A 23,128-nucleotide genomic window follows, 5' to 3' on the forward strand; every position below is an offset into this window, starting at 1 on the left:
ATACAGACTTCAGCAACAATTGAATTTTCAAAAAATCATCGGTCACCAACAGAAAGCGGCCTGCGTCTCTTAAGGAACACAGGGGGAAACTTTATCCCAGGGCTCCCCCCCTCCCTCACCTGGGCAGGGCGCTTGAATTTCACTGCTGATTTAATAGAAATGAAACAGGATGGATTTGAGGATATTTCATTAATCTTTCTTCTCTTTCATTGCAGAGGAAATTAAGGCGAATAGAGTTCGAAACAGACTTCCCCCCCCCCACACCTTTCCCTCCTTACTCGGGCTAAAGCCTGCCAGGGACTATTCTCTCTCTCTCTCTCTCTCTGGAAAGTTAAGACCCAATTAGCCGGCCAAATTCCTGGCTGATCCCTCTGACTGAGTGGATGTGTATTCTGCTGCAGGTGTAAATATAAGCAGAGGAGTTAAACTACCAGGGACTTTACATTCAACCCTTCCCTTTATAATACCGAAAACAAGGCATCTGTCAAGGCAACATTGTAATATTCAGCATGTGATATATAAGATAGATAGGTCAAAGGTCATGATAAGAGCATGGACAAGTAGCAATACCACAGTGTAAAAATACTCTAAGTAAAAGTCATTTTACAATATGTAGCCTACTTTTATTAAAAGTGTAAGTATACTCTTGTTATGGTGGAACATTTTCACCACCGCAAAAGAAAACGCTACATACCATACTAACTGTTCACACAATACAGCAGGGGACTCCAACCTTTCTTCATCTAAGGGTTACTTTAAAATGACGAAAGTGGCCAGCAGCTACTTGCATCACATCGCTTACATTTATTTACATAACACACATAAGCTGAATGAAGCTACTGTTTGCTGAAATTGCAATACCCAAAGCTTATGAAAAATCTTAACTTCACGTCAGGGTTCATGTCTATTTTAGCCCACATAGTTAGCTACATCACTGAAAATATTCCCATCACGGTCCAAGAAGAAATTACCACTTTACACGTCTATGGCCCACAAAGTTAACTACTTCACTTTTAATATCGGGGTCATTTTGTGTCTCAGTTTGTCAACCTATCCGCGAGCTACTGGACACCTGCTCGCAAGCTACCGGTAGCTCCAGAACTACTTGTTGGAGACCCCCCGCAATACAGTACCGTGAACTATTTCAATTAGCCGGATACATGGTTAAACCTCATTTCCTCTCACGTAAACATGTTCATTGTAAATCTTTACAATCATTCCCCAAAAGAAATAAGCAGGCCTGCCTTGTTGCACGATCCAAAATGTCTTTAAAACATGACATTTTCAGCGTGTAGCTCGCTAGCTCGCTAGCTTGCTAGCTCAAAGCTCGTTGTTGTTTCCCGAAGTGGATGGAGTTTGAGGACGGCGACACACAGAGAGCAGAAGGTGATGGACGTCCAGCGCCGTATGTCAGGCAATTATCCTGGAATCAGGATCCTGGAAATCTGGAAAGGTAAAGGTAATTTAGGATAAATTTAGGATTAGAAAGTATAAGTAACTTAAGTAGGGTACAGAGCAGATGTTAACATTCCACCACTGGGCATCAAAACAGTGCTGTATTAACGCCTCCCTCATGAGTGATGTAGCCTATTTCATCTTTTAATTATTGCTTGTTACTGTTCTGCGTGGTTGAACGGTGCACGAAGATGGCTCGGGTCTGTGTTGCTTGGCTGTGTTTTGATGCTTGCATGGCTTCTTATACTGAATGGAGATACTGTTGATGTGTAACTGTGCTCATGTCTTGCTGCTTCCTGTAGCGCTGCATGGCTTACTGAGAAAGCGTATTTGTTGCTGTTTGAAAGCTGTCTGTATGGTGTCTTGTTGACTTCTGTCTTTTTTTGTCCGAGCCTGGCCCGAGTCCGACAGAGCAGTAACCGAACCTGACCCGAGCCCGACAGGCATTAAGATTAAAATCTCATTCTTTTCCTCATATAATGAAACATTTTTGTGTGGAAAGCCCGCTTTTATTAAGCAACTGAAAGCATTCGGAAATGTCAACAGATGAGCGCATTAGCGCACACGGGGCAACAAGCGCACGTTAACAGTGTGTGTTTGTGTGTGTGTGTGTGTGTGTGTGTGTGTGTGTCTGTCTGTGTGTTTGCATCAAGTGAAACAGGCCCATTGGCTACCTACATAATAAGCTGTTTTAAATTTAAAATGTTCAATGCCTTATGGCGCTGATGTGACCGAGCCCGACCTGAACCCGAACATCATTTCTAAATATCTGTGCGAACCCGGACTGGCCTGTCGGGTGCCGTCGGGTCCCATCAGGTTCGGGTCGGGTATCCATCCTCTACTGTCTGTAAAGTTTAGCCTGTTTTAATGTCTTGCTGTTTCCTGTTGCTCTGGTCTAAAATCATCTTGCCAAAGGACTACAGTTGAAAATTAGCCGGCTGGCTAACACTGGCGCATTTACAGAAATGTTAATTAATGTGTGTTGTCCTTTATAAAATAAAGAATAAGAATAAGAATATTTTATATACATTTTGAGTGGGCTAGCTAGATTGCCAATGTAAGTCCACTGTCCTTATCTGTAACTGTTGTTCAAGTGTTTTTTAAGACACTGTTGTAATTTGGATTTTATTTTCCTAAAGAACTGCAGAGTAGTTTTTCCAGCCCTGGGTAGTGTCTGCACATCTTCCTTTCTTACTGAAATGAATGAGGCTGCATTTTTTTTCATGCACCGCTTTAGCTGGTTCGCTGTGATCATACAGTAACAACTGAAAGGGACATAAATGAGCTTATGAGGTCTCAGAGTTTGTTTTATCCTATTTTGAAAGCTGGACTGTCAGAGGACAGAGACCTTAGTAACGTAAAGTAAATCAAACAGAAACTAAAAACAGAAGATTTTGATTTAGAGCGGCATTTTCTCCGTGAAGGCCCAGTGAAAATTACACCCTGACAGATCCCCGGAGTCCTGAAAGATTTACATTTTTTATTTATGTTTGAAATCTTGTGCGAACAAGATAATAAAAACAAATATAAAAAAAAGTGTAGTGGAGTATAGTATGTAAGTAAGTAACCCTAAAATGTACATACATGAGTAAAGTATAAGTAACTTAAGTACAGTACAGAGCAGATGTTACGTTCCACCACTGGGCATCAAAACAGTATCTTTTCCTTCACAAACTCAGTTACAGCTGCTTGGCTTCGTATAGGTTTACATGTATTCCAGGCATAGATGTTTATTGTCTCCCAGTTTGCATGGCCCTTTGTGTTTGCATTTGCTTATGCTGTTTTGCATTAAAGCATTTGATTGTGAGGGGATGAGAAAATCATTGTCTGTGCAGTCTGTGGTTTACAGACGCTGCACATCTCGCTCGTTTCCTTTGTGCCTCCACAGAAAGAAACAAACAGCTTATGCTCGGAACTTTTTGCTGTTTATTCCGAGTTGTACTATCTGCATATCTCCCAGGTTTTTCCAATAAATGCATATTGAATCAGTATTACATTAACCATAACATAACCCAGCGAATTGGTCCTGGGCTATCGCTTGAATGCCCTCATGCTTATTGAATTACCCGGGTTGCGATAGGAATCTGCAGCAGTTACGTGCCAATAACAACATACTGAGAGGGGTCTAATTTGAGAGGGTGCACTTTAAGGTTGAGTAAAGGTTTTAAAGCATTATCAGGCACTGTGTATTGCAAGAGATATGCTCGCTGTAATGAAATGTTCTGTTGATTTCAGGCATGAAGTCTTTCAAACGGGGAGACGTAGCTGTGATATCATCCATCAGGCACAGGCAGCACGGCTCGTTAATAGGATCTGCTAAATGACCACATCCCCAAAAAAAGCAGTCAATAAACAACTTTTTTCCTCTTCTTAAAAACAACGGTCTGTCCGTGGGATTAAAATACACTGCAGTGATTATTTGAATTACCCCAAAACCAACTCGGTAATTGAATTTTACACAGATTCTTGCAGTAAAAGCCTCCCACTTCCTCTCTGAGAGTTGTGCTTGCAAAGGAAAAGGGGGTGAAGTTGACCTTGTAAACTCGTGGGAGAGAGCGCGGATCCAGAGAGCTGCAGGGCCCAGCTCTGACACGTTTCAGCTGTGGGGGAATGTAGATATGTATCTCCAGGTTTATTAAATGATGTATATGACAATGTCTCAAGCAACGTGCAGCATTATAGCTGCAGAGCCTGGGTCCTCGCCATGCTCCAGTTACCCCTAATGATGGTAATTATTACATGGCTTAACTGTAATACTGGATTGATTCTCAGGCTCCTGAATAACCCCTCATGCTGCCACGCTGCCCCCCCCACCCCCGCCCCTTAGCCACCCAACAAAGGCCACGTTGAGGCTGGTGAACAAACGCACCTCGCCTCGCAAAGGGGTCCCTGGAGCGGGCTGGCAACCCGTGTGAGTGTTTTTGACGGGGGTTAATACTCAAACTATATAAAGATGGGATTAGGGCCCGGGCTTACACAGCCAGGAAGAAAATTAAAAGTTTGGAGGGAACTATGCGGCTAATTCCTTTCTGTCATCAGTGGATATTAAAGATTTTTTAGCCGCTCTGTCAAATTATTTGTAAATCACAATGGTGGCACTGTTAAAATGGGCTTTAATTTCCAGGGGCAAGAAGTGACCAGGGAGTTTAAGTGGGGTATTGTCTTGTATCAATCCCTCATAAGACCTCAGGGGTTTTTAAAGGATTTACATCCTTGTTTTGAAAAGAATTTACGCATTTCCTCTTGCCTGATTCCCCTTATTTTGGGAGTGGTTGCTGTATTTTCTTCACTTCTTATTTGACTTTGTCTTTAGACAGCACATGCACAGAGCTGGAAAGAGTACAAGCAAAATTACCAGTGTAAAAATCTACTCAAGTAAAAGTAAAAGGTAGCTCATTTAAAATGTACTCAGAGTAACAGTTAGTTACTTACAGCGGAGAGAGATATACCTTTTTATATTTATACTTATTCAATATCTTATATATACTTATTATACGTATTTAATGAAATTGCAGTCTTTTGCGATTTGATAAGGTAACAAAGCCGCTTTTTCTATTTGTGATTGCAGACAGATACTTTGCTAAAGCAACGTTTGAGGCCTTATTTATTGACTTATTTTTTTACTCATTAACGATGTGATGTAGCAAGCAAAACATAATTAAGTAAATGTAAGAGTACAGCTTTTAAAAACGAAGTACAGAAAAAAAAACTACTCAATTATAGTAATGCGAGTAATTGTGATTCCTTATTTTGCACCTCTGCACATGCAAACAATAGTAAATAGTTACAGAAAGAAATATACATATATCACTACAAATATACCCAAACAGGTATTGAAGCGTCTCTCCCCCCCCCCGCAGTAGGTAGAATGGGCTGTTTGCCACCTGTACTGGATTAATGGGGGACCTCTGCCAGTAGCTCGACAGAGTTAAGCTTTTAGATTGAGTTACACAGAGGGGTGGGACCCATTACGGCCAGGTGCTGGCTAGGTAATACCTCCCAGATCTCAACAATCTGGTTCTGTTTCAGCGCTGCACTGAGCTCCCCTTCCCCTGCTGCCCTGGGTCTTGGTGATGTGCCATCACACTTGGTATTTATCCGGCCTCTCAAGGCAGACGAGGCAGGCTAAGAATCGCTGCGGCCCCCCCACTCTTTATAGTGCAGGGAACAGTTAACAGAGTGGAGAGTGGAGCAGCCTGTTGCACGAGCTAGACTAAAGCTCAAACGTAGCCAGTGTTGTAATGTAACAAAGTACAAATACTTTGTTACTGTGCTTACGTATCATTTTCACACATCTGTACTTTACTTTCTTATTTATATTTATGGAAACTTTTACTTTTACTCCACATTTCCTAAATAAAATGTACGTAATATTATAAAAGGTGACTTTAACCAGGGCTGTAGTCAAGTCCACCTTTGTCGAGTCCAAGACAAGTCCGAGACCAGGACTAGTGGAGACGAGTCCAAAGAGGTTTAAGTCCAAGTCAAGACAGAGTCCACAGTATTCCTGTTTTATCGAATCTGTTCTTACCTTCTCTTTTATCTGCTGGCACGGGTCACTTTCTGTCAAACAGAAAAGTCACCTACAAGGCATTGTCAAGGTCTGCGGCAAAATTTCTGGAACACCCTTGAACAACCTGCATGATCTGGATCAGGAAAAGGTCCTTAAATAAAGCCAAGTCGATCTTGGCCGATCCGAGCCATCCCCTGAGGTGCGAATTTATGTTAGATACATTCTTCCGCGATGCAGAACGAATAGGTTCAAAAAGTCATTTATTCCCGCTGCCGTTAGCATTGTGAAGGACTTTCTTAAAATGTAACTCTTGTAATTTATTTTGTGGTGTTTTTTGGTGTGCTTGCTGTCTATGTAGCCTACTGCTGGCTTTAAACTAAATTGCCCATCGGGGATAAAAAAAAAGATAACCTTGAACATTGAAAGAGATTTAAGTCCAAATCAAGACATAGTCCAAAGAGGTTCAAGTCCAAATCAAGACCATGTCCAAAGAGGTACAAGTCCAAGTCAAGACTGAGTCCAAAGAGGTTCAAGTCCAATTCAAGACATAGTCCAAAGAGGTTCAAGACCATGTCCAAAGAGGTACAAGTCCAAATCAAGACCATGTTCAAAGAGGTTCAAGTCCAAGTCAAGACCGAGTCCAAAGAGGTTCAATTCCAATTCAAGACATAGTTCAAAGAGGTTCAAGTCAAGTCCAAGTCTAAAGAGGTTCATGTCCAATGCAAGACCGAGTCAAAATGAGAGACAGTCAAGACCAAGACTGAAAAAAAAGAATCCTCTTCAAGAGCACTTTCGCTTTCAAGTATTTCCTGCATTTACATACTTTAAAGTTCAGCAGTTGGTAAATATTTAGCACAGTCCTTACCAAATTATCTCTGTTGATGACAGATGATGGAACTAGCAAAAGGCTGATCCTGAAAATTACTTTCCACAAGTTTAGCATTGTTGTAAAACCAAAAACAATATGGAGTAAGAGTAGGCACCGGAAACTACTTGGGTTTATGGGAAATGTGGTTCATGTTGTGCAAAAAATGTTACTCATATTTAGTACTAAGGTCAGGCAGGCATCAGCTTCCAAAGCTCGGAACAAGCAGAGTTCATGTTCCATCTCGGTTTTGACACTGCAATGAGAACAGATCCTAGATCAGCATTGTGTGATAGAAGTGATTGCCACCAGCCCTGGATATTGTCCATGTCTGGGCCATGTACCAGAGCTACTGGAAGCAGAAACACATGGTGAAACGCAGCTGCCTCGAAAGCTGCTTTATGTCATCATGTCACCTCTCTCCTTCTTCATTTGCTCTCTGGATCTGTGATGGCCAGCCCTCCATAAAATACTGCTTTTTAAAAAAGACCAGAGCTCAACATTGAGAGTGCGCTCATGTTGTATTTTTTCTACATTGTTGTAAATCACTTGCCAAAATGGAGCCCACTGGAAACAAGAATGGAGTCTATTTGAAGTTAGACAAAGAAAAGGCATGCCCACACTATGGCGTTGCAGCACATACTCACTCCCATCGTATTAAAAAACGACGCTTGGTCAGGTGCCTTTGCCGTTTGTCACCGACACAAAAAGTCACCTTTAGCGTCCAGCCCTCTGACATCATATTTAGACACGCCTGGTCAGGATTCTTGCTTTCACTTTTTGACTCTCTGGGTCTGGACGTACGTTTAACTGACAGGCGGCACAAGAACGGGACGGTAAGGTTTAGGAAAAGATGGTGGGTGGGGTTACAAAATGTACGTTTCAGTGGTACTTGGGTACAAGAACGGGACACGAAACCCCGGTCTCCTGGGTCCTGTATTGTTTGACCCGTCCACCACCCCAACCAACCTCCAAATGCGGATTTTCAGTCTTTCAAACTACTCGCTACCGTTGTCGCTCATAATACTACGTCATCTTACAGCGCTGCGGTCAAGCTGTTGCTCTGCCCGGTGCGTCCCATACAGACGCTAAAGGCTGATTTCTGTCAGTATTTGACGAGTTGGGAGTGAGAACGGGTTGGGCATTATCACAGATACAGTATGGAAACATCTAACCAACAGAGATCTAATATCTCATGGAACTTAAAAGGATCCCACATGCAGATGCTCTGAAAGGCTTTATTAGCCCTCAGTGTATTTCTTTTTTTTACTTTGGCCCAGGGTGAAAATGTCTCAACAACAAATGGATGGATTGCATAAAATACAGTTGATACAGACATTCATCCACAGATTATTAATCCTAATCATTTTGGTGATCCTGTGACTTTTCCTTGGGCGCCACTATGAGGTTGACATTTGTGGTTTTGAGTGAAATGTCTTAACAACTATTAGTTGGATTACCATGGAATCTGTGCCAGACCTTCATGTTCCCCTCAGAATGAAGCTGTTGAATGTCCTGTACAAGAAGAAATAGAAGAAGAAGTAGATGACGCATGTACCACAACATTAGGGTCTATTCCACACAAAAAAATCCATGTTCCACAAGCCTAATAAAATATATAAAAACTAATAATTATCATCACTCAAACAAAGGCACTAGACATCACCCTGTCCTCACATGACTTCCATGTGATGTACACTACATGTTCATCTAATGAACTCAACAAGTCCTCCAAATGATACGGCGATAAAGTTTGTTTATTCCTATCCTTTCATACGGTTAAAACCATCTGTTACGTTACTTAACTTCCGGTTCCGCATTTGACACAGAACGTGAGGTAGTTCCATTTGTACCGTTGCCGTTTACTTTTAAGTAAGAAAGTCCTGTGTTTGTTCGACCAATCCGCAACTGCAACATCTTTCCTTAAGTGGAACCTGGTGCTCTTATACTATGTCCTCTTACTTCCTGCTTGGCTTACTACGGCCATTAGAGGGTGCTGCCATTATAAGCGTTAAATTCATGGGAATTCACGGAAGGCTTGTATCATTTGGACGCACCGACATGTTGTTGTCATTGCTTAGAATTCCTCCTATAGCTTTAATCTGAGTCATAATTGCTGCTTTAACAAACAACTTTTGGGAGTGTTTATAGGGGGACAATATTTGAGTGATGTCACCCTAACCCTGCTAATTCCATTTTATTTATTCAATTGTCATTTTTCTGTCCTTTAAAGCGGCCCCATCTTCTATTATCAATATTACAATAATGTGTATATACTGTATGTGTGTGTATGTGTATTGATTTGTTTGTGCTTTTGTTTCTACCATCAAAGCACTTTGTAAACTATTGCCTTTTTTAAAAGGTGCTATACAAATAAAAACGCATTATAACAGAGCGAAAGTGTACAGTCGTGTTAGAAGTGATGGGAGTCAAATGGGAGAAAATACATACTGAATGCTGTTTTTCACCCACTGCCATGACAGTCCTATGTGGATATGTAAAAGACATTTTAAAGTGCAGTGCAGTTTTGTGTTAAGACAGGACTGAGGTTTAAATTCTAATGTGTTCAATCCATCCTGCTAGCGTCTGTGTCGGCTTGTTTTGATAGAATAATTCTAGGTTCCATTATGTTCCTGCCACAGCCTGCAGAGCTGATTTGAATTTCTTATAATTCCAACGTGTGTTAAGTAGCACCTCTGTGAAAAGAGGGGAAAGTCAGAGTGCATGTTTCAGACCTTCTAATGTGTAAATGTGTTTCTGATTCCTGACATGACACACGGTCAGGGCGCATATGTGTGTGTGTGTGTGTGTGTGTGTGTGTGTGTGTGTTTCCTTGATCCTGCCACATCACTGCCTGCCTGTAATCAGTAATTACCAGGATTGGCTGATGGATTCTGGGTTATAATGAATGATTGATGACCCCTGAAAGAAAGCGGCCGGGGCATTTTTGCCTCTGACAACATGACGTTAGCACTGAATTGAAACCATTTAAGTAGAAAATGACTGGACACAGGCATGGCTCAATTGCAGGTACCACACTGTCATTTTAAAAATGGACACATTTGCATTTGTGCCCCCCCGCACCCCTCTTTGAATGGTCTTTATATTCATCTGAAATCTTAACTCTTGCTTCTGCCAACAGCTCAGGGCTGTTCTTAGGAAAATCAACCCAAATGCTATGCTGGCTTGAATTTTTTTTTTTTTTTTTAAAGAATTTGGTTGACAAAAAAAACCCACAGGAAATAATAACACACTCCCAACATTTGTTTGGAGTGGTTTCATCTGTGCAACCCACTCTCACGAACGTAACTAAAAACAAGTTTAAACTTTGAAATCCATATAATGTGGCAACATTTATGTTAACAAGCTTTTTACACCCTAGTTCCTGTTTCTTTTACTTGACACCATTTGATACACGCGTTCAAGAAGATGATGAGAAAAATTTAAACTGGAGAGCGCCGTCTGTTTCCCGTTTCCTGCTGACAGTCATTCTTTTTTCCTCAATTTTTTCTTATTTGATGATGATAAAACATTTATAACATAAAAGAATATTATATATATATATATATATATATATATATATGTATATATATATATATATATATATATATATATATGTATATATATATTACAAAGTGGAAAACTCCTGAAAATGTATTACGTTATATTGCACATATGTTGTTATAGTGTCTTTTTTCATATTTTTATTGTAATTGTCTCTCTTTTCTTTCTTTTTTAAAATATTTTTCATTGCTTTGAAGCATAAACTGTACAAAACACACTTTCAGTGTCATCTGTGATACTACCACTAGGCGCCTCCAAAGCCTGACACCGCCTTCCTAATTCCACCAGGGGCGTAGCACAAAATTCTGGGCCCTGTAGAAAGGCATTTTCTATGGGCCCCTCCCCGCATCCACAGCTATTCATTTTAGCATCTTTTTGGGCCCTCCTCACATGAGGGCTCTGGGTACTCCGTCCCCTTTTCCCCCCTAGTCCGACGCCCCTGAATTCCACCATTGTTATCTATCAGTATTATTTGCAATTGGGGGACTACCGATGAAAATTAGCACTTTTGAGCTAACTCGGGAACATTTACATTGTTTCAATGTTGATTAATGTTCACTGTCCCCTTTCAAAAATAAAGAAATTGAAAAAAATAATTAACACGTTTACTTTTCACATGCAATAACTGTTTACGCTTACCTTTGGGATTCAGATTGATAAGATGATTTCGCCTAACGCGGCCGTAAAGGAAGGCCGAGCACTGAGGGAATTCCACTTTGTCCGAAGGATCTCTTTCTGTGTCCGAGGGAAGAACGCGGCGCTGCCACTTGTCTCCCAGCGAGCAGAGGCCTCTGTGTGCGAGGATTGTTACGTTTACGACTTACGTGAAGCTCATGTGTGAAGTACATGACTGCTGGACAAAAACTAGGTTTTGGGATTCGTGGCCTTTGATGTGTGAGGCAGATATTAAGCGTGCGGTCAGGTTACAGGCACTTTGTGGTTTTGTTTATGAACCAGACGCTTTTCATGGGGTAGTGGTGGGGATGATGAGGACGAGTGGGGTGTGTGTGTGTGTGTCTGTGTGTGTGTGTGGGGGGGATATGTAGCAAACGGTTCTGAGCAACACATGGGTTTCATCGTAGACATTGAACGCAGCCATGGCCCAATCCAGCCAAAGGATCTGACATGTACAATAATGATCTGTAGTTTGTGTGTGTGTGTGTGTGTGTGTGTGTGTTTGTGTGGGAGGGGAGTGTTAACAGGACCTTCTTCGTTTAGGAGGACCAATTTCAGTTTTAAACCATCTCGTAGTGAGGACATTTTAAGACTTAGATTTAGGTAAGGGTTATGCATTTAGTTGTGATGGTCAGGGTAACATAATGCATTCCCTATGCGGGTCCTCACAAGTTTAGAAAGGCGTGTGTGTGTGTGTGTGTGTGTGTGTGTGTGTGTGTGTGTGTGTGTGTGTGCGTGCGTGTAATATGGGCTTGAAAGAGGTCTATTAAAAGTGTTCTCTGTGTCTCCTTTCAAATACACAGGAAGTAAATACACACACAAACAAACACAAAGGCCTGTCTGGCACCGCACCAACGTGCATGTAACTGTGTATGTGTCTATCACTCACACACACACACACACACACATTAACAAACTGGACACCAAGGGTAGCGCACGGCTAATTCACCGGTATTAGCGTGCTTTTGCTAACTCTTGTGAAGACAAAGCTAGTAAACGGTTCAAATGTTTACACTTCAGTTTTATACCAATAATTTAACTGAAATCATTAAGATAATTTATAGCCTATTTGCAGTGGTGGGATGTAACTAAGTACATTTACTCAAGTACTGTACATAAGTACAAATATGAGGTACTTTACTTGAATCTTTTCATGCCACTTTCTACTTCTACTCCTCTACATTTCAGAGAGAAATATTCTATTTTTTACTCCACTACATTCATCTGTTACAGCTTTAGTTACTAGTTACTTTACACATTCAGATTTTTGCAAACAAAACACAGTTTATAAAATATGATGTTTTATTCTAAAGTAAACTAGCCAACAATATAACGGCCTACAAGTCCAGCTGAAATAATGAGCAGATTAAACGCTTAGTTGATTGACAGAACTGTTTGGATCTTTTCCAGTCTCTAAAATGTGAGGATTTTTCTGCATTGAGTACTTTTACTTTTAATATTTCCTGATCCTGAAACTTACATACTTTTACTTAAGTTGATTTTTACTTGTAACAGAGTATTTTTTACAGTGGGGTGTTTGTACTTTTACTTAAGTAAAGGACCTGAATACTTCTTCCACCACTGCCTAGTTGTATTTAAACAGATATTCTGATCCGAGCAATGGACACAGTTGTGTTACTTCTATCAGCCTCCATGTGTACAACGGAGTGCAACACCAAGACGGCTTCCAAGGAGAGACTGTCTGAGAGTGATTCTGCGGGCCGAGACTACAAAGACACACAAACTTTGCTGGGGGTGGGGTGGGGAGGGGTGAGGAGGGGGGGGGTTCAGACCCTGTTGGGCAGCCTGAGGAACACTTCACTTGAAGCAAACTGACGCTTTAATGCAGTAACAAGATGCTGAGTGACACCACTCAAACTTGTTCCTGATCGGAGGAAGTTGAAGTGTTCCAACTAAACCCACTCTCCCCGATCTCAGACGCGCATGCCTCCAATTGTCTGCCCTGTGATGGGTTAGAAAAGGTCATAGAAATAAGAATAAATTCAATATGAATTAAGGAAACAAAATATCTATATCTACCCATCTATCTATATATTAGGGTGCACGATATTATATATATATATATATATTGAAAAATATTACATTTTAAAAGATTTTTGCGAGAATCTGTACCAAAAACAACGATTTTTGCAGGCTGGAATGTCTCTGCAGCCACACAATACTTCATTCAGAATTGTTTGACACATATTTTGCCTTTAACAAATATTGCCATTTCGATAAAATTAATTGTGCAGCCCTACTATCTACAGTATCTACCAATCTGTCTGTCTGTCTGTCTGTCTGTCTGTCTGTCTGTGTGTCTATCTATCCATCTATCTATATGGTATTTTCTGATGTTGTGATTATGTAAATTATGCTGATGCTACTTTCTCCTGCAGTCAAATGTAAAAGGCCATCAGAATGAAAGCCTGGACAGCCCTCCCCATGTATTTATCCCCTCTTGGAAGGATGCATTACCAAGTCTTCCTGTTTTTAGTTGCCGTATTTAACCAGGTTTTTACAGATCAGGGCTCTGATATATAAAGATGCATCGGCTATTGTAGCTCTGTGAGTCTTCAGCCTCCATCAGCAGCCTGATTGACGCTTCTATTCACCTATAAGTGCTGCCTTCGCGCCCACTTTCCACAGCTTTTATTTCCAAATGGACGTTTCGTTTTATAGCAATGCCTTTTGACTCGGTCACTTGCAACTTGGAGGTAGAAATATAGAAATAAATGTGGAAATAATAACAGCATATGGCCCCTGTTTTTTCTCTCTCTCCCACTCTCCGCTGGGCTGGAATCACAGTGTGACTGTATTACAGAAAAGGCTTTTCAGCTTGAAGAACATAACAGGTTTCCATATCACAAGGCAACAACAAGCAGGGCTTCTATCAGATGCATGCAATGCAGGACAGGAGAAAACTCATCCATGTGTGCTTTTACACAACATAATGTAGAAAGGGTATACAATTTTTTATGTAATTTTAAACCTAAAAACCCTGTCTTGCTTTTCACATTACTAGAAAGTGTGTGTGTGTGTGTGTGTGTGTGTGTGTGTGTGTGTATGGAATAACCATCACCTGGGGCTACAACTGAGTTTAATACCACTGCCTTGAGGCAACAGGAAGTCTTTTTGAGCCTTTATCCATGGTGGATTTATAAATATTTTCAATTTTACACGTTATATCTCATGACATGTTTCTCATCAGTAGCTATATACAGTATGTGTGCCACTTAGCATGCATATATTGTAATTTTTCCCCCTGTGTAAATAGTTTTTATACGTTATTTCAGACAGGTTTTTTTTTTTAGGAACACATTTTGTATGTTTACTGTCCGAGTTATGTTGAGCCACGTCTAAGACAATTTTCCGTCGTGACAGCCAATGAACATCTTCCCGAATCTGAAGCCGAACCTATGATGTTACATTTTGGATCGGGAACAACATTTCAGGAAGTTTAGCCACATACAAACCAAAAGCATGTGCTTGACTCTCTAAAGAAGTCTAATTGATGTATAAAGAAACATTGTATTTTAATCTGAATTTCTAAATTGTTTTTGTTTTTTTTCCCAATCTGCTGCATTAAGACATGCAGCGTCGTGCGGTCAGGACAGACCATTCTCAGTGATGGATATGTACAAACGATGACCCTGGTCGCGTGTCTTTGTTATAACACTTGTCAAATAGGGGTGAAAGGATCCTGATGGAGTGATTCAAGGCTTTTCGTGCAGACAGTGAGGGAGAATGGATCCACCAATCAGGTTTTAAGAGGCAGTTCTGTAGCTTTCACCGCAGAGAGCAAACACACAATCTTTGGTCCTTATAATTAGACATTTTTAAAAGCAAGAAGGATCCGTATTTGTTATCTTTTGTAGTCCAAACAACTGCATTTTGTAGAGCGGAATAGCATTGGAAGTAAGGAATAGAAGAAAATGACACGTACAAATATGGGTATCATTTGCAAAAATGAAAAAGTCTGGGACCAAAAGCAACGGCTGCCTGAGCTTCCACAGAATGACTAACCAGAAAAGAAATGAGTTAAACATACAGATGTGTAAAGATAAGCAAGAAGGGCTCATAGGGGTGTTTTTATTACAAATGTTCTAATATGCATATGCTTGTTTTCATCTTTTAATAAACCCATATGATATGGCCCATTATTGCACTGAGGCATCAACACTCTGGGTGGGGAGGAGGGGAGGGAGGGGATGATTATTGATTATTTGATTGATACAATATCAGAAGGCCCCAATTTTCCCAAAAAAGGATTTTTGGTTTCCCCGCCAAAATAAACATAATTCAATCAACAAGAATAAAACGAGAAGTCTGTGTTAAAAACCTGGCTCTGACAAATAACTGAAATAGAAAAATATTGAGTAACAAACATTTTAAAATGCCTTCTTTCTATTTTTCTTTCCTTCTTTTTTTTCTTTTTTTCTGTTTTTCTTTCTTTCTGTCTGTCTGTCTGTCTGTCTGTATGTATGTATGTATGTATTTCTTTCTTTGTCTGTCTGTCTGTCTGTCTGTCTGTCTGTCTGTTTCTGTCTGCCTGTCTGTGTTTCTTTCTGTTTGTCTGTCTGTTTCTGTCTGTCTGTATTTCTGTCTGTCTTTCTTTCCTTCCATCTGTCTCTCTTACTTTGCATCTCTCTTTCTGTCCCTTATTTTCTTTCTTATTTTCTGTCTGTCTTTCTATCTTTCTGTAGTACTGTCTTTTGGAAAATATTCTGCATTGCTGTTTTCTTCCAGCAGTAATATTTATATAAATCATATACAGTATGCTGGAAAACAATACGTATCTGCAGATCTCATTGGAATCAGTTGCTTTAACGCATTAGTGGAGGACAATGAGCTTCAGACAGAGCGCTAATCACCTCCCATATCCAAACGGCACATTTTCAAATCACAAACCTCATCTGTCAGCCTGACGTGGGCATGTGTTAACACCACGGCGAGTGTTAAATGTAATCAGCGAGTCCCATTAAGGTCTGAACTGGGAATCCACGTTCCTACACACACACACACACACACACACACACACACACACACACACACACACACACACACCCACTCAGCACATGTTGATTAGCGGTGTAAATATGCAGTAAGTACTCTGTTTCCAGGCTGAATGGAGCGATAATGGGCCGTTATCTTATCCCGGTCGGGTGTTGGGGGGGGGGGGGGTGCGCTGTTGCCCCGCAGAGAGGGAGCCGCTAACGGGGAGGAAACGCGCTGATCTGCTCCCCCGCGGAGAAACGAGCGGAGGCTAGATAATGAGACGAATCCCCAGATATAACGCTCAGTGGCTTCAGCCCGACATGGAAATATGCTTCATATTCATTTACTCATGTAGAGAAGGGGAGAGAAAAAAAAAATTAAAATAAAATAAAAGCATTGATTACAATTCCACTGCACCTTTACGCACACGCCGTCCGTTTCTACAGGTCCTTAAGTTATTTCTTTTAACTTCTAGTAGTAATCCCATATGCCTTGGGAGTGTTTATACTAATATTAAATTAGAATAAATAATCATTTCAAAATAAATATGACTAAAAAGACGTGACTCCACACACACGTTTCTGTATTTGTGAAATGCTGCGTGTTGTCGACGTTGGGATGTTCTTTGTGTTTTCTTTCCAATTTTGATTTTTTTACATTTCAATTTTCTTTAATAACTCTTTTTGTACAGCCCTTCGGTCAGCTTAAGCTGTGTTTAACTGTGCTCTAGAAATAAACTTTACTTCACTCTGTCTGTCTTTCTTCCTTTCCTTTTGGTCTCTTTCTTCCTTCCTTTCTTTGTCTTTATTTATTTCTTTCTTTTTTCTGTCTGTCCGTTTTTCTTTCCATCTTTCTTTCTGTCTCTTTTCTTTTTTGTCATTCCTACTACACATCGCCGTATAATATGGCATCCCTATCAACCAATTAGCAAAAATATTGAATAAAACTAAACGTACTGAGTTTGTGTGTGGGCTTATTGACAGGCCTGAAATTAATTTGAAATCGGTAAATTAATTATATTTATCCAACTTTTTTCACCACTTTTACGCGCACCTTAGGCTGCCTGCGGGCTGTGGTTTGCGGTTTAATTGCTTGATATAATTTCAAGCAACAAAAACAGTTTACGGGGCAATATAATTTGGGTTTGATTAATAAATTCCTTTATTTGCGGGTGTCGTTTTCAGGTTGTACTCTGACTTTACGAGTCGGTGTGAAAGGCCTTATCTGCTCCCTTATTGGAAACACTAATGTAAATGTGTTCCATAGATTATGATGCCTTCGCTGACAAGGAAATAATCGGATTACTCTGCAGAGCCTCTGTTGTGACCCAGCACCAGAGTTTTCCAAAAAAAAAAAAAAAAAGAGTCTGCAAACAGTGCGGATTATCTTAATTGAATTAATTCTCAATACACACAGACAGATATCTGTGGCCGTTCATGGGTCCGCGGGTCGCAGCAGCAGCAGCTGATCCCAGAGCAGCAGCTCCGCCGTGACGTCACCAGGGTATAAAACCAGCCCTGCTCTCCGCAGGTCCCGCATTCAAAAACCCAACCAGTCAGTCCGCATCCTCGAGACGAGCTCGCGGAGCCGCGCATGGAAGAAAAGTCCTACCCTCCAGCTCCAGCAGAGTCATCATGACGCAGTTTTAGGAGAACTTTGTTTTGTTTTTTGTGGGAATCTTCTCAGTCCAGGACATTCACTTCTACAGAGACTTTCTTTCACTTTTACAGAGTTTTACCCGTTTTTCCCGAGCCGCCGCGCACCGGTGTGATGCCCGCCGGGATGTTCAGCATAGACAGCATCCTGTCCGGCCGGCCGAGCTGCAAGGAGCCGCTGCTGCTGCACCGGAGCGGCCCGGTGGTTCTCTCCGCCGGCCTCACGGACTCTATCTACACCGACTACAACGGACTGTACTCCGCTGCATGCGGGCCTTCTCCCCCCGGTGTTCCGTCTGTGAACGGGACCAGGATAGGATATAACGGCTACTACTACGGACAGCTGCACGTCCAGGGCGCCGGAGGAGCGCCGCCGTGCTGCGGCTCTGTGGCCGGCCTCAGCCCGCAGCAGTGCCCCTGCATCCCGGCAGGTAGGACAGCCCAACTCTGGCTCTCTTGAGAGTTTTTTTACCAGCCAAGTTTAGATTATATTGGACTTTATTGAGCCCAAATTGGGAAATTTCAGTGCTACAGCAGCAAGACACACAACACACACACAGAATACACAATAAATAATAAATAGGATAGAATACAAGAACAACTATCCAAAAAATACAAAGGAAAGAAGGTACAAACGAATATAGGCCTACAAGAGGCGAATACAAATGTACGACCTACTTTTAGATCAACACCGAATTCAACCCAACTACTTTTTATGTTTCAAATGCAAGAATTGGCTGGTTGTCGCGTTTTTCTTCCTAAGTAACATTAACAGGAATAAACAGTGGCAGCCTATTGTTGCAGACACTGTGTAAAAAAAAACCCACTGGTCTCATTTTGACCCCAAAATTCGAAGACAAAATATTATCCAAAGGGCTGATTGGGATTAAACCCAAATATGAATGATTAACCTGTAATACTTTGTTATTTTATGATGTTCTTAAATCCGTGTTCCCATGACTAATTTACAATGCGGAGACGAATACAAAAACCAAATAACTTATTTGGATTCTTGTGCGTAAAACAACGAATTGCGACGTTAGTTTACGCATGAACTAAAACCTTTCGCGTTTACACATAGAAACCGATTCCAAACATTTTTTGGGGGGAGTATTCTAATTTGATGTCAAACGCACGCGTGATGTCTTTATCTTGTCCCTGCGATGACTCCAGTGCTGCTGCGGGTTTAGTGTCAGGGATAAATGTCACTGACCCGTTTCCAAACTGTTGCTTTACGCGTGAACTCAAACATCCTTGTGTGTACAAAAGAAGAAGAAGAAGATCAAGGCTGTTTCCAGCTAGGGGCTGTGTCTGCCAACGGTTACATAAATAGAGTTTGTTAGTTAGAATGCTTGAACGAAAATATTCACGTGCCAACAAAACAGACCAAGCTCAAGTTTCAGATTTCAGTTATTTTTTTACGCGCCAGCTGTAATCTGCATATACACAACCGAAGCCAGAGTTTGTAATTGGCCACATTACTTATGCGCACTGTTTATTTGTATATTATATATACGCTGCTGTGGCAGTTGGATTGTTCCAACCATTTCAACTCACCCAAGGACGTAGGTGTGTTTCAACATTATAACTGGTCATCATTTACAGCATTCCGGTGAATTTTTATGCAACAGTGTGTGCCTTTTCTGCATCAATTTATGGTGCAATGTCTTCATTATTATTATTATTATTATTATTATTATTATTATTAATTATTCTTCTGCCTGTTTCGGTATAGTTTTTTAGGCAACATTTAATTACAGGTAACAAGAGTATGGGCTATTATCATGTTTTGAGTCCCCTATAAGTTATTTTTTATCTCTTTTGGGGAGTGGGTTGTCTTTCATATTGTTTTTAAGGGGCGCAAATCTACTTTGTCTAAATATTGGGGGCATATCAGAATCAGTATTGAATTTATTGTCATTGTAAGTAGGCGTATTTACGAAAATTACAAGTGCTGCTCTATGGTGCACACACACACACACACACACACACACACACACACACACACACACACACACACACACACACACACACACACACACACACACACACACACACACACACACACGACTAAGAACATAGAGCAGATAATGTGAAGATGGTAAAAGGATTACAACTAGAGAAAATAGTAAACTAGTGAAATATCCCCTGCATACCTCGCCGAAACCTACGCCTGTGATACTCACCCGTGTGTGTGTGTGTGTGTGTGTGTTTGTGTGTGGTGTTTCTGCAGGCTACGACAGCCCGGGCTCGGTGCTGATCTCCCCGGTACCGCACCAGATGATGTCCTACATGAACATGGGCAGCCTGTCGCGCACCGAGCTGCAGCTCCTCAACCAGCTGCACTGCCGCCGCAAGCGGAGGCACCGCACCATCTTCACCGACGAGCAGCTCGAGGCTCTGGAGGGCCTCTTCCAGGAGACCAAGTACCCGGATGTCGGCACCCGGGAGCAGCTGGCCCGCAAGGTCCACCTCCGAGAGGAGAAGGTCGAGGTCAGAGGCGCTTCGGCTTTTTCATTCACTTCAGCTTCACATACGGGTTTCTTTTTCTCCATTTAAAACTCCATTTAAACTAAAATTCTGATTGGTCGATACAAAACAGACAAAGATTCCACGCGCTCTTATTTTAGTTTAGTTTAGTGTAATAAGCCCACTAGCAGGAGCATTGGTTTCACAGACACTAGGCCTGAATGGGTTCATGGATAATAATGAATAAACGATAGGCTTTATAGTTCCAACATGTACATATAAATCAATAAAAGCTAAAAGGACAAAAACAATATTAAATTAACACGTCCGAATAGGAATAGGAAGAAGAATACGTTTATTTAATCCTACACCTTCTCTCACCTCTTTGTCCTCGGGTCTAATTTGACCCATTTTCAAAAAGTTTCTATATCAGAAATTTGGGTTTTCTTTTAACCACATTTTCAGAAGAAATGCCGTGGATGGCTGCCTACAACGCTCTTTTATTTATATATATATATATATATATATATATATTGAAAAAGTGACAAAAATGTCGGGAAAAGCTTCAAAAACGTGGGGAAAAAAACACACAAACAAGTCAACAGGTGCAGAATTGGGACATTGGGAAGAAGTGACAAAAACATCGGTGGAAAAGTAATTTTGACCAAGAGAAAAAAAAAGTGTGGAAGACCACACGAGGGTTAATAGAATATTATTTCGTGCTTTATTGTAGCCCTTATTTAACAATTAGGCCTACAATTCTAATAAAGTTCATGTAAAAAAAAAAATTAAAAAGGAGAAGGAGGTTACTTGAACTAAATAAGTCAGTCAGCCAATCACGAACAGGTCAGATGTTGCACATTGTCTTCTGTGACAATTTTTATAAATCATAACAGACATGAATTCATGGAGACTATAGCTTTGCTGTCGATGTGAATAAAAACAAAGCAAGACATTTTCTATGGGAAAACCAGCCCATACATGAACCAACCAATCAACTAAATGATAATAATAATAATGATAATAATAATAATAATAACAACAATAATAATCCCCATCATTATTATGTTTAGCATTATTATTAAGCGAAATAACAAAACTGCGCAGAATGTTAAGGTTGTGCGCTTGACATTTGGAATTCATTTTAGCGCGAGAATAAAAGATCAGCCGACGTCAGGATGGTCGCAGGGGACATCACGTCATCAATGTTTTTTTTTTTTTTATTAATATTAGTTTGTAAATTAACCCTCATGATGTCCTCGGGTCAAAATTGACCCGTTTTCAAAGATTTTTTTAATATCAGAAATATGGGACCTTGAAATAAGCGTCAAAAAATGTTGGAAAAACGCCGGCAAAAGCGACAAAATGTCCCAAAAAAAAAGGAATACAAAAATCAGAAAAAGATTTAAAAATGTGGAAAAAAAAGTGACCAAAACACAAAAAAATTTAAAGAAATGTAAAAAGCAACAAAAACGTAGGTACAACAAAATGTTTTATTTTTTTCATGTTTGACGGGAAGACATCACAAGAGTTAAAAATGAATAAATAAAACGAAATCAAACAATTGTTAAATAAGAAAATAAAGCTCCGTCTCACAAATGTGCACCTTAACCCCCCCACTACTTATTTTATTCCATGTTGTTATATTTATTTTACGTACATGTTGGCACTGGAAAAGGAGTTGCATTTAATCTCATTGTACATGTGTATAGTGACAATGAAAGGCATTCTATTCTATTCTATTGAGTGGCTGGGACAAATAAAAAAAATAAAAAAAATTACTAGCCATGGACAAAATATATAAGTTAATTTTGAACCCTGGCTACAGGGTTAGGCTACAGAAAAAAATATAAATAAATAAAGTTGTAGAGCGTCATAAAGGAAATATATAAAGGGGGGGTGGGGGGGGCAGTAAGTACCAGAGGAGTAGTTGGAGACGTCATGTGAGAAATGTTTGGTATTAACCTCGGGCTCGTGGTGTCAAATCAGGTGACTGAGAGCAGACTGTCTAACCGGGACAGTACAGGGGGAAAAGAAAAAAACACGATAGGGTTAGATATTAAAACTGTGCTCTTTTTTTTATTCGGTAGGTTTGGTTCAAAAACAGACGCGCGAAGTGGAGGAGGCAGAAAAGGTCTTCATCAGAGGAATCAGAGAACTCTCAGAAATGGAACAAAACGGCCAAAACCTCCGCGGAGAAAACCGAGGAGGCAAAAAGCGAAGTGGACTCGGACAGCTGATAATAAAAGCGACCTGACGCCGCGGCCACGTGTGTGCGTGTGTGTGTGTGTGTGTGTGTGTGTGTGTGTGTGTGTGTGAAAGCTACCTGACGCTGCGGCCACGTGTGCGTGCGTGTGTGTATGTGTGTGTATGTGAGAAAGCGTCCGGACGCCGCGGCCACGTGTGTGTGTGTGTGTGTGTTTGTGTGTGTCATGAAACGTGTTGCCATGTTGCACAGTTGTACATATCTTACATTTTATTATTGATCCTGTGTGTCCGCTATTTATATTTAATTTAAAAGTTGTTTTGTTAATGTTACGCGCACGCCAGGTGACGTGATGACGCTCGGAGGGGATTGACTGCCATGTCGGAATATATCGTAGCCCTAATGTTAATATGTGTGTGACATTTCTGTGGATGTTAAATGTTGTAATTCTGGTAACGCCCCCCCCCCCTGTAACAATTCCCAAATCCAGCCAGAAACACGCGGAGACTGGAACACATCCAGAGGCTGCAGAGCCGCCATCGCCACAGCTGTTGTGAAAAATACGCGACGTTTATGTAATTATATTTTGCAAACCTACGTAAAAGGACAACGAGTATTCATTAAAATATAAATGGAACATCATCAACTTGTCTGACTTTTTCTTCGAGGCGGAGAGGAGGCCTTTTTAAATAGTTATTTTGAATTTAGGAAGGACAGATTCCAAAATG

General features: G+C 40.7%; 1 protein-coding gene across 1 annotated transcript; it reads left to right on the forward strand.

The window, feature by feature from the left end:
- The first annotated feature begins 1,390 nt into the window (after window positions 1-1,390).
- On the forward strand, window positions 1,391-22,506 carry gsc (goosecoid). The gene is made up of 4 exons (XM_039786427.1): window positions 1,391-1,453; window positions 17,801-18,156; window positions 19,959-20,218; window positions 22,285-22,506. Exons 2-4 carry the CDS (start codon window positions 17,841-17,843, stop codon window positions 22,432-22,434), a joined length of 726 nt encoding a protein of 241 aa, XP_039642361.1. The 5' UTR covers window positions 1,391-1,453; window positions 17,801-17,840; the 3' UTR covers window positions 22,435-22,506.
- Window positions 22,507-23,128: the final 622 nt, after the last annotated feature.

This window comes from Perca fluviatilis, chromosome 20 (genome assembly GCF_010015445.1).
Source record: "Perca fluviatilis chromosome 20, GENO_Pfluv_1.0, whole genome shotgun sequence".
NCBI lineage: Eukaryota > Metazoa > Chordata > Actinopteri > Perciformes > Percidae > Perca > Perca fluviatilis.

Coding starts and splice junctions, on each gene's coding strand:
- gsc (XM_039786427.1), top strand. CDS start 17,841: ATGCCCGCCGGGATGTTCAGCATAGACAGCATCCTGTCCGGCCGGCCG. Junction 18,157..19,958: donor GTGCCCCTGCATCCCGGCAG/GTAGGACAGCCC, acceptor GTGTTTCTGCAG/GCTACGACAGCCCGGGCTCG. Junction 20,219..22,284: donor TCCGAGAGGAGAAGGTCGAG/GTCAGAGGCGCT, acceptor TTTATTCGGTAG/GTTTGGTTCAAAAACAGACG.